The 12,721-nt window shown below is 37.5% G+C and overlaps 1 protein-coding gene across 1 annotated transcript in view; it reads left to right on the plus strand.

Annotated features, from left to right (window-relative positions):
- Positions 1–7,629: 7,629 nt before the first annotated feature.
- The window catches only part of LOC114005197 (olfactory receptor 6C65), a 10,511-nt gene continuing 5,419 nt past the window's right edge, over positions 7,630–12,721 (plus strand). The window contains exons 1-3 of the mRNA XM_027766427.1: positions 7,630–7,722; positions 9,573–9,592; positions 11,349–11,897. Coding sequence (XP_027622228.1) covers positions 7,630–7,722; positions 9,573–9,592; positions 11,349–11,897 — 662 coding nt within the window. The remainder of the gene's footprint in view (positions 7,723–9,572; positions 9,593–11,348; positions 11,898–12,721) is intronic.

Raw genomic sequence — 12,721 nt, forward strand, 5'->3', positions numbered from 1 at the left:
AAATATTCTTCTAATATCTTTATGCCATATATATAATTTACTTCTGGATAAATAGTCTGTGATCAAAACTGTCACAATCATGAGACACATGAAGAGAAGACAGAGGATCCAACACGGCATTTTTTTTTTGGAAGAGGTTTTTTTTTTTTTTTTTTTTTTTTTTTTTTTTGCTACAAGGCGCGTGCACTCGCCAGACAGACAGAGAGACAGAAAGTGAGAAATCACCCCCCCAGGGGCGGTGGCCACACCACAATCCCTTCTCCTCCATTCTCCTCTTGGGACCTTGGGCACGCACGCACACACGCCCAGTGTGTTTTAAACCACCAGGTCCAGCGACATAGTCATTACGCTAACTACTGGTCCCAACACAGGGATTTTGAAATAAGCCCCATCAAACTAAAAGCAATGGAGATTTGTAATTAGAAAATAGCCAAAATGAAAATAAAGAATACAAAAATAATAATCCCTGGCATGAAGGAATTTTTTGAACAATTCACATTAGAAATGAATTCACCTGAAAATAGTAGAAAATATTTCAAAACCTCCCCATAATTTATCTCTAAAGATAGAGAATACGTTGTTTTGTTTTGTTTTGATTTGTTTCAAGTGAAAACATTAACAGTCATTTTTCTACAGCCATTAGGTTTGACATGTGAAACACGGAGATGTTTTGGCACATACTAGTATTTCTCTAATATGGACAGCCACATGGGAGTGTATAAAAGAAGCACATTCTATGATAAGCACTATGGTAATTCATTGGATTTTTGACAGGTATACCACACACATACAGAAAATTTTGGTGGGAAGTATTAAGGAAATTGATGATACCATTTTTTATTTTCTTGAGAGCTTTCATTTAGAAGATAAAATAATCAGGCAAAGGGAAATAGTGGAATAGGTCCCACAAAGAAAGCATTTAGTGGATCTATATTCAATAGTCTCCCTTACAATTTTATAACTTTAGATATTTGTGATAAAAGAAACTAGTAAGGAAAAAATATAAACAGAAAATCTAAGAGTACATCTATGAGGAAAAGAACAGAAAAAAAGCTATGTTAGAAAAAACGGTCATCTGACATACTCATAAATATCAGATAGAAATGAAGGAAGGAAAAAATAAGAACATAGGAATGGAAAAAGAGAAAAGAAATCAAGAAAAAAGAAAAAGAAAAGAGAAAAAGCTACTTCTCAATAATCTTAAATCCAGAAAAAATATTTGAGAGATTGTGTGTTGTTTGATACAGTATTGCTAAAAAAAAGAAAGAGAGAGAAAAAATAAAGATAGATTTCATGGAGTCTATACTCCAAAACCATCAGCCCACTTGCGACAACTGCTGGCAGCTGCTTCTTACCTTGCTTAACACAGAGGAACATCGCAGAGTACTTGCAGCAGCAAAGACTTGGCTGCAAGATCATGCCCCTAATGATGTGGTGGACTCTGAAAAGCCTAACTGGGATTTCCACACTGAGCATGGCTGTGCCCATCTCAGCAGACACTGGGAAGGACTCCTGCAGAGAATGAAAGCTGTGCAAAGAAACGCACCAAAATGGCAAAAACTACAGAAATAATTCAAAAGAAAGATGAGCCACTGGGGCAATTTTACGAGAGGCTCTGTGAAGCATACTGGATCTATACTCCATTTGATCCCGAGAGCTCTGAAAGTCAGTAGATGATTAATGCTGCATTCACCAGTCAGCCCCCAACATCGAAAAGAAACTCCAAAAACAGGAGGGTTTTGTTGGAATGAACACCACTCAACTCCTAGAGATTGCTAACGAGTGTTTGTGAACTGAGATCAAGAGAAAATAAGGAAGCAGACAGATGGTTGAGGCAGAAAGCAGCCCTGCTAGCTGCTGCTCTCAAACAACCAGATGTCTCACCCAGTCCAAGAGGTGTGTCAAAGGCTGGCCACCCCAGACTTAGACCAACCCAATACGCTTACTGCAAGGAGGATGGGCACTGGAAGAATGAATTCTCCAAGCAAAAGGCAAACCAAAGAAGAACACAGAGTCCCCCAGAAGCTCCCAAGACTTTTCACCCAGAGTCCCCAAATGACTTCCTGGCCATGATAGGATCAGAATAGGACTGACCAGGCTCCATGATCCTGGGCCCCCAGGAGCCCCTGGTCAATGCCAGAATAGGGGACCAGTCAATGACATTTATGGTAGACACAGGCACTAAACACTCTGTAATAACTCAGCCCCTGGCTTCTCCATCGGGCCAGAAAACTGAAGAAATAGGAGTAACTATTTAATACACCAGTGGGCACAGAGGTGTTAACACTCAGAATCTCTGGCCCCGCTTGGGGGTTAAGCACAGTCTTTTATTGGGAAGTTTGGGGAGGAGCAGTTTTCAGCTGTCCTGCCTCTGGAGGCTGGGGCCAATTGGGCAACAAAGGCAGCATTAATTATTTGCTGTCTTTCTGAGCTCTCAGGGTTAAATGGAGTATAGATCCAGTATGCCTTATAGAGCCTCTCATAAAATTGCCCTGGTGGTTCATCTGTCTTCTGAATTATTTGTGAGTTTTTTGCCATGTTTGTAGGTTGTATTGCACTGGTTTTCATTCCCTGCATGAGTGCCTCTAGATACATATTGAGAAGGGTGTGGCCATCCTCAGTATTAAAATCTCAGTCAGGCTTTTTATTTGGAAAAGCAGTTCTGGCCCAAGCCTTGGGGTGTACCATATCATTGAAGGCATGCTCTTGTAGCAACTTTTTTGGTTTCTACGAATACTTTGTGGTGCTCCTCTTCTGAGGGACCCTGTAGGATTGGCACTGTGAGGATTTTTTGGTCAGAGTTGGGCACAGGGGCCATAACATGAGTGACCAAAATAGTGCATTGGTTTTTCCCTTTTATGCAAATCCGCACCCAAGATAGGATGACTTGGGCTACTTGTAGCCAGGAGTCAGGATAGAGAAACTGGTGGGGATGACATCGGGTACAAGTAACCATATTGTACATGGCCCAAACGGTCAGAAGGTGCAGAGTTCCATCTGGCAGCCATCCCACCTTAAAAAAAGTCAATTCCATCTCATAGAGGGATTTTAACATCTCTGGTTCCAATTTAACTCTATAATTACTAGAGAAGTTCTTTTAAAACCTAGCATACAGTCCAGCACAGTAGGCTTGGAAGACTCAGAATGAGATTTTCCAATCGTATCCCAAATTTCTCCGACTTAACCAATTATTAAATACCTGCACTTCCCAAAAGGCACAGGAGATCATTGGTCAGAGGAAACTTTTGAGTAGATGAAAAATGTTGCCAGACAGTGCAGCATGTGTAGAGGGTTTTGTTTTACATAAATTGTGAGAGTTTGTTTTATACATTGATATATATTTTATAAACAAACAAAAACTGATCAACAAATTTCCCAAAATAGAACAAAACATTCTTATTGTTAGAAGTTTAAGAGTTTAACTATTTGAAAAAAACAAAACAAAACAAAACAAAACAAAAACCTTTAGAAGGCAGAAACAAAAACCTCAAAGCAATTCCCATGAACAGAAAGTCCTGGGCACCCTAGAGATGAGAAAGGATTAATTTAGTGTCAGCATTAAATAGAAGCTGCTGTTATAAGGGCTACAAGGTCATTTAAAGTCACCAAGTTGCTATGGGGACTGAGCTACAAAGTCATCACAGACTGTAAGTTTTCTTCAACATTCTTTGATAATCCATATTAGTATTTTTTGGGGGAGGGGGAAGCGTTTTTGCTCTAGGGCACGTGCGCTCACCAGAAATATATAGAGACAAAAAGTGAGAAATCACCCTCCAGTATATAGAGACAAAAAGTGGGAAATCACCCTCCAGGGGGGATGGCCATGCCACAGTCCCTTCTCCTCCATTCTCCTCTTGAGATCTTGGGTACGCACACATATGCGCCCAGCATGAGTTTAAGCCACAGGGTCTGGGACTTGAACCATAGTCCACTACATGGGAGTCCTGTGGCATACCCTTTACTCCAATTGCTGGTCCCCATATTAGTGTTTTCAAAGGCTAGTTGTTTTTAGAATTGCCTCAGCCTCTACATTCTTTACCTGCCTTTGTAAAGATTTTTGCAACCCATCTTCAAATGCATCACAGTCAGGAGGAGCTCCTGTCCCAGTTTTTAGAGACAGAACTTGTGACCTGACATCTAGTCTACCTATCCATCTCTAAAGAGAAAGCCCTCCCAACTGCCCCTGTGTCTCCCTGCTTGTGAATGATGCCGCAAAACAGACAAAGGATGGGTGTCCACCCCAAGGGGGAGACCATTCAGGCATCCATTTGGCCATGTCCCTTGCGAGCTCTGTGTGTTTCCTTGGCAATAAACAATTGGTTATAGAACCTCCATCAGATTATACATGTAGAGAGGGAAGGGGGTTCCTCAGTGTGTAATTCTGCCATTTAGCCTTTCTGGAAACACCACGGAAATGCAGATTTAAATAAAATCAATCATGTCCTGTAGTGCAATGCACGGTGGGACTATAAACATATTCACTCATCATATTCATATTTATTTGGAGGTTATGCATTCCCTCCCCATACCAACCAAAGACAGATGAGCCCTGACTGCTGGCCCTGTGACCGAGGGAGAGTGTATGGGTCCTCTCTTCCACTCGTACTGAGTGGGACTAACTGATAGGACTCTACAACAGATCCCTGGGGCTTACTAGATTACCAGAGTTGGCCACAGATGATGCATCAATGTCCAGAACGGGAGTTTGTCCTTCTCTCCAATTAGAGTACAATGAGCCAGGAATGTTTGGCCTCAGGGCAGGCATCCCTGTTGAGAGATCTTGTCAAACGAGATGGGGTGTACCTATCTCTCCACATCACAGTCCCATCCTGGGGAAAAATGCCCTGGGATGTGTGGCACAAAAGGCCAGGCCGATTTTGCTTCCTGGCCAATGTACCAAATGTTTCTGGAAAACAGATGCCAAGGAAGGAAAAAACAGCACTCTGGAGGGGAAAAAAGTAGAACTTTCTTATATTTCCACTAGTGGGGCACAGAGGAGTTAACACCCTGAATCTCTGGGCCCCTGTGGTAGTTAAGCACAGTCTTTTATGGGTGAATTGGGGAGGGGCAGTTTCAGCATGCTTGGAGTGTCCTATCAGGATGGGCCTCAGTGTCTGCCCTAACATAGAGCCGGCAGAGAAGCAGAGAATCAAGGTCTCTGAACAGCTAAGGGGAGGGGCAACTAACTCAAAGGGGACCAGAATGCCTAGGTAGCTACCAGCCCTGAACACTTCAAGGCCACACACAAGTTTCTCTATATCAGAACAGAAAGTTCAGACAATTATAAGACTTGAATTGCTCCATATCATAGATTCATCTGCTATAGCAAATTAAGAAAAATATAAACATATAATTTTAAGGAGGAAGAGAATTTTAACCTAAGTTCCACAAAAACATACTGTAAGAAAAACACAAAAGATTGCAATGAAGATGTTTAGGAGTTGAAAATAATGTAGCAGATCCCAGATGTCTGGTAGTAAAAATTAGACTGTTATAGTAAAATAGTATATAAATTTTGCATGCTTTCTTTTCTAATGAAACTGATTAGGGACCCTCAAATGGGTTTGACTTTCAGATTTCCCAGTCTGTTGAGAAAAATAGAAATTTTTCCTGAACTGAAGATTAATAGGAGTTGAAATAAAATAACAGGAACTGCCTCACTTAACAAGTTCTGTTCCTATGACAAAATAATTAAGTGAATTGGACAATGAGGGAGGAGCTTAAAGACAGACATCTTGTGGTGTGCTATAGTGCCATAGAGTACATACTGTTCCAAAATAACACAATTCTCCACACAAGAATAATGTAATTCTAGTCATACAGAAAGCATATGTTAGATAAGCACCAGAAAGACCAAACAAGACATAGTAGAAAACTATAATGTATGTGTGTGTGTATATATATATATATATATATAGTGCAATCATTTTTATTTATTCTGAATATTACTGTCAGTGTTCAATAAAGTACAAACTTATAAATAAAGTGTACAGTTTGGAATGACTGCAAGAGCTTCATGTAGTGAATAATAATCAACCTCAGGAAGGAGCCAACAACTGAGAAAAGGGATTTCCCAAGACTCATATACAATGAGAAAGGAGATACTCCCTCACCCATCCCCACACCAGAATAAGCCTGAGTGGTTATTAAACAGGTAGATTTAAACATATAATTATCTGTCGTTTGGATTGGAGGTCCGTTTAAGTTTTAATAGCCAAATAAGCTTGAGACCCCAGAGTTTGATTTCCTCTACCCTGTATCAGGAGGTATTCAAAAGTCTATTTTACTTTATCTTAAAGAAAACTACCTTCAAATTGTAAAAAATTGACAGATGTGTCCCATTACCTCTTTTCTGTTATAATGCTCCCAAACTCAGAGTGTAAAATTGTATGCATTATTATAATGGACCAACATGGATTCTTCCCAAAGAGTTTGTAAATTGTGTTCCCCTTGGCCTTTCTTTTTGTTTTAAAAATTAGTTCGTCAACTGCCCGAAGCAGAGGGTAGTTAAAACAAAGTTTAAATAAACATTATGACTATTGGCTATGAGTCAGGGCCATACAAGAATCTAAAAAATACCCCGCAGGAAGGAAAAAATAAGATTATAACTTAAATTCAGATATTTTTCAAGATGGAAACTGCTAGATAAGAGTTCATAGACCCCAGACTGGATGATGCCTGAAATCTGATAATTGCCTCTCCCAGAATAGAAATCGATTGGTGGGGCTTGTACCAGCAGATGGCACAATGATTACGTTGCTAGACTCTTACATAGTCGACCACAGTTTTAGTTCTAGACCGGGCAACTTAAAACTCATGCCAGGTGCATATACATGCGTGCCCAAAATCCCGAGAGGAGAAAGGAGGAAAAAGTAATGTGCTATGACCATCTCCCTTAGGGGGGTGAGTTCTCACTTTATGTCTCTTTGTCTCTCTCTGTATCTCTGGCAAGCACATGCACTCTATAGTAAAAACAATTCTCTTAAAAAAAGAAATATGCAGGGTCAGCAGTTGGCATAATGGCTATGTCAAAAATTCTCTTAAAAAAAGAAATATGAAGGGTCAGCAGTTGGCATAATGGCTATGTCAGTGGATTCCCATGTAGTTGACCACCCACGGTTCGAGTCCTGGACTTGGTGGCTTAAAACTCACATCGGGCACACGTGCATACATGCCTAAGATTCCAAGAAGAGAATGCAAGAGAAGGAATTGTGGTGTGGCCATCCTCCTTGGGGGATGATTTCTCACTTTCTGTCTCTCTCTGTGTCTTTCTGGCAAGCGCACGCGCCCTGTAGCAAAAACCTCTCAAGAAGCAAAATCTTCTCCAAAAAAAAAAAAAAAGAAAAGAAAAGAAATACGCATAGTCAGAGGAGGCCAGAAGGTGGCAGAGTGGTTCAGGCATTAAACTCCCACATGGCTGACCATGATTTCCAGACTTGGCAGCTTGAAAATAACAGTGGGCATATGTGTGCCCAAAATCCCAGGAGGTGAAGGACCCTGGCATACCTCCCCCCGGGGGATGATTTGTCACTTTTCCTTTCATTGTGTGTCTCTCTAAAGCAAGTGCACATGCCCTATGACAAAAACAAGGCAACAAAAAAAACAGATTATTGGAAAACTTCAGGGAAAATGGGCCTTTTCAGCATTAGCTGCCTGCTTTCCTGCTTTGCACAGGGCAGCAAATCTGTACTTTCCTTCACCACACCTCAAGTCTACAGTTTGGTTAGTGGCATAGCTAAGGAGGAGTAGTTAGTGGACAGGCAAACTTGTTTTGACTTTGCTAACAAGAATGTGAAAGAGCAACATTTTATGAGTTCTTTAGATAATCAGCTTCACCAGTTCTACGTTTATATTATACTCTTTCAATTTTCATTGTATTTTAACGATGTTTCTATCAACTAAAAATTTTGCCCAAAATAGATACTCAACAGGCACTCAAATAAAACACTTGAATGACCCATTTAACATCTTTTTGCTATTTTAAACATCTGCTCATATTTACATGTAATTAGATCAGATTACCTACTGAACATTTATTTCACATTAAAATAGAATAATGTAGACAATATGAAACTAAAAATATTTGTAAGACTGTCATTTCCTCACTGTTTTTTGCATTAGATACCTCTCTCATATTAAATGTGTTGAAAAAAAAATTTCAAGTTACATAATTAAAATCAACTTCAGGGTGCACTCATCATTACCAACTGTCTCCAGAGACATTTTAATTTCCCACAAGAATCCCCTGTGAATATTTTGAGAAAAAAAATAATAAAAACATCCATTTTAAAGAGATTATTTTAAAAACCAAATTTCTCTCTGAAAGATGAAAGAAAGCGAAAACAACACATCTCCCTTTAACAAAAGTTACTGAGAGTGGAGTATGAAGGCATGTTAGCAGACTTTTCTAGCAGAGACAGGACTTTGCAATTTCTACAGAAATTTTGAGAAACAATAGCTATTAAATGCCTGCCTTGGGGTCTTGTGTTTGGGATAGTCTTTTTTGTTTCAAGGAAGTTCTCCCCCACAGTTTTCATTCCTATGCCAGGAATGATGCTCATTTGCTTTCCATAGGTAATACTTTTTGATTCAAGCCCTCTTTTTCTCAGTAACCAAGAGGTTCACTTAATTAACAAGCAGGATATTCACCTTTATCCCTTCTAGTTGCCTGTTTCACTGTAAGTATTGCCCTAATTCTGACCAGGGTCTCACCTTTTACTTTATTTCTTTCATTCTTATTTTCCTTTTCTTTCCTTATTTTCCTCTTTTTCTTTCATTCTGATTTCCATCTCTCCATTCTTTGCTCCCTTTACTAATTCTCTGCCTCACTCCTCTTTCACTTCGTTTTTTCTTTTTTGAGACTTATTCACAACTCAGGAAAGTTTGCTTTGCTCTGAACTCTTCCTCTTTAACTAGTTGGAAAGTGTACATTTTGCTGTCTATCCATTTCCATGGCCTCTTGCTTTTGGTCTATACAACAAATTAGCACAAAGAATGTGTTTAATGATGAAAACTTTGGTAGTACTACCTGAGTTTCAGACTTTCCAACTTTTACCACTGACTGGGACACCCAGATTTCTCACTGTGTCTCCTATTCTTTTCTGGATCACCAGTTGCAGAACCTCTTGGATTCTTTGACATGGTCTGCTTATAGCACCCTCTGGCAGCAAGTGGGATTATGTCACCTTCCCAAGAGGGACTCCCCCACTTCAGGAATAGGTTTTCCATTGGGCTCATTACTACAGTACATTGCATCCCACTGCATATGACCAGGATCATCTAGTCGAACTCCACCTACTCATTGTATAGGTAGGTCATTATGTAAGAAAATATGAGGTAGGAAACAGATAAGTCTATGAAATGTTTTAAAAAATAAATCATCAAATATTGAAACCCATTAAACTAATGACAAATCTATTTCTAACCCATTTATAACTTAGATCACTTAAATTTGGTTCTAAGACCAAACTTAAGAAGCTCTTTTATAAAGTACTAAATCATTATTACATTTATTCATTAAAAAAGTTTGAAAATTTTTCATGAGTGTGTAAATTTTGTGTTTGTTTCTTTAGGATTATATCAATTTTGTGTTGTTAGGATTATATCAATATTGTGTTGTTGGACCTAATTAGCTAGATTATTAATTCTTTAAATAGTTGTTGAGTATAAAACGACCAGCACCTCAAAGAATGTTGCTTTGATATGCTGAGAACTTGGAAGCAGAATCAAGCTCTATGTGATCTTATTTTTTTCTACACTACTGTGAGAGCAAAGAGGAGCTTTCTTGAATAACTTTCTTTCCAATAAAAGAAAGAATTTCTTTCCAATAGAAATGGAATTGTCTTAAAACTCATCCCTAGATCTAATCAAGCAACCAGAGATAAGGAAACTGAAAGGTCTCCCTCCACACACAAGATCCATACTTCTCCCAGGTCACCTGAGAATGATTAGCTAAGAACTCTTACCCACGTAAGACAATATTAGTTCCCATGTTGTTTTCCACCTGTCCCCCACCTCTCTGTCACTGCTGGTCTCATTGGCTTCCAAAGAGAACCACGTATGAACAATTGTCTGAATATTAAGCTGATGAATTCTTCTCCTCTTTCCTCTCTGATATGAAAGGGTATTTAGACCGTAACAACCGTCTGTCCTATCTTCTGAGTTCATGTATCATATAGCTCTCCTATATACAGTAAATGTTAAAATAAACCTGTGTAACTTTTTTCTTATTAATATTTCTATCATAAGTTATTTTCAATGAGCCCTAGAGGAGGAAGGAATTTCCTTCCCAATAAAAATACATTACTGACAAAAAAATAACTTGACTTGTGAAAAATAATTAAAACAATAAATTTTATAGAGCGTAAATGGTAATAAATAAAGACTTGGTAGGAAAGAAGAAATAAAGGGTTAAATAAATTAAAATCTACATTTATATAAGAGAAATAATTTACAATGTTCTATACTAAAATAGAGTAGCAACAGTTAGCAAAAACTTATTATACTTTCAGAATAGTTAACAGAGGTTTTGTTTATTCACAACAAAAAGTAGTGAAAAATGTTTGATGGTCTAGATATGCTGATTACCTTCATTAGATCAAAAGGTTAACTTTTATTTCTGTGTTAAAAAAAAATCACACTGTTCCCCATAAATATGTACTGTAATTATGTATAAATAAAAAACTTCCAAATATTTCATTATTAGGAAAATAGAACATGTGATACTAGGCACAATATTTTAAAAATAAAAAATATTTTATACTTTATAGGTTTTTATTTAGTGTTCACTCACAAATAATCAAATTTTTAAGCAAGAAATATGGTATGTAAATTTTTCTTATAAGGATGCATTTATTAGATCTATGAAGTGACTCCATACTAAATGGCTACTTCTGTTCAAAAAGTTATTGAACATAAACTTCATGTGTGTGTATGTGTATATGTGTTATTAATATACAATTTCATAATTCAATACAATTTGGTTGGTTATTATTTTATTGTAGGTTTTACATGTTTATTAATTAACTCAGGAGATGTGATAAAATATAACCATGTACTCAGAAAATTATCTTTCTTGTTTTCATTTCTATACCTGGAAGAAATCAACAATAAGAAATGAAAAATCATACAACTGTGAAAGAGTTTATTCTTCTGGGATTAACAGATGATCCAAATCTAAATATTCTAATTTTTATATTTCTATTTTTCATATATATATTGATTATAACTGGAAATCTGACAATTATCACCCTCACCCTGATAGATTCACACCTCAAAACACCCATGTATTTCTTTCTTAGGAATTTTTCTTTCCTAGAAATCTCATTCACAACGGTTTCTATTCCTAGATTTCTGGTTAGCATTGTAACAGGGGATAAAACCATTTCCTATAATTCTTGCATGGCCCAGGTGTTTTTCTACATACTCCTTGGTGCAACAGAATTTTTCCTTTTGACGGCCATGTCCTACGATCGCTATGTGGCTATCTGTAAGCCACTGCACTACACGACAATCATGAGCAGCAGAGTCTGCATCCAGCTTGTTCTTAGTTCTTGGGTGACTGGATTTCTCATCATCTTTCCACCTGTCATCATGGGGCTGCAGCTGGATTTCTGTGCTTCCAACATCATTGACCACTTCATTTGTGACTCCTCTCCTATGCTGCTCATCTCCTGCTCAGACACAGCCTTCCTAGAGCTCACGGGATTTTTCATGGCAGTGTTCACTCTCATGGTCACCTTGACCTTAGTGATTCTTTCCTATGCATTAATTCTTAGGACAATCCTGAGAATCCCTTCTGCTGAGCAAAGGAAAAAGGCCTTTTCCACTTGCTCCTCACACCTGATTGTTGTCTCTATTTCTTATGGAAGCTGCATTTTCATGTATGTCAAAACATCAGCTAAAGAAGGAATGGCTTTCTGAGAAATAATACTAACATTATTACATTTCATCACCCACTTAAATATTCAACCCTGTTTTTTCTTCAGGTTTTGATCTCCATTTTTCTCATTTTGACCTCAATTATCCTCCTACAAATACATGCATAGAAAAATTCCTGACCTTTCATTGCTATTGACAGTGTATGTATAACTAAACTGTATTGGTTTACCTTTTAAAAAGACAGTAACAATTCCTTCAGTTTTGTATATTATAAATTATTTTTCCAAAAATTTGTACTTCATTCTAACTCATATTTATTCTTGATTCTTCACTCTCAGCAAGGACCCTGCTCACATCTAAACCAATGGACATTTAATAACAAACATAAACACTTCTATATCTCTTTTTCTGTCTCCCTTTCTGCCTAATCAACATACACGTGGCTTATTTAAGCACCTTTCTCTGATTTTCCTGCAAAGAAGATAAACAATGTATGGGCTCACTTGACATATATTTGGAAAGCTAAATTATTTATTAGTGGAGTGATTTCATTTTCCAATACAAAACAAAAATATATTTAATATATGGTATTATTGACTTTTATATTATGACAATACTTTTTGTAACTCTTCATTCACTGATAATTTAAAAATTGACTCACAGTATATGTTTTTTGAAATAAAACATTTATTTCTGGTTTTCCCCCCACAACCCAGTAACATACAATGCTTAATATACTAATAAGAAACACAATGGCTTAACTGATATTTTAGAAAATAATTATAATAGAAAATTTATTAAATGAAATCTCTTTAGAGAAAAACATACATAGATTTTTTTG

Source organism: Tupaia chinensis, unplaced genomic scaffold (genome assembly GCF_000334495.1).
Source record: "Tupaia chinensis unplaced genomic scaffold, TupChi_1.0 Scaffold143422_1, whole genome shotgun sequence".
In the NCBI taxonomy this organism is placed as follows: Eukaryota; Metazoa; Chordata; class Mammalia; order Scandentia; family Tupaiidae; genus Tupaia; species Tupaia belangeri.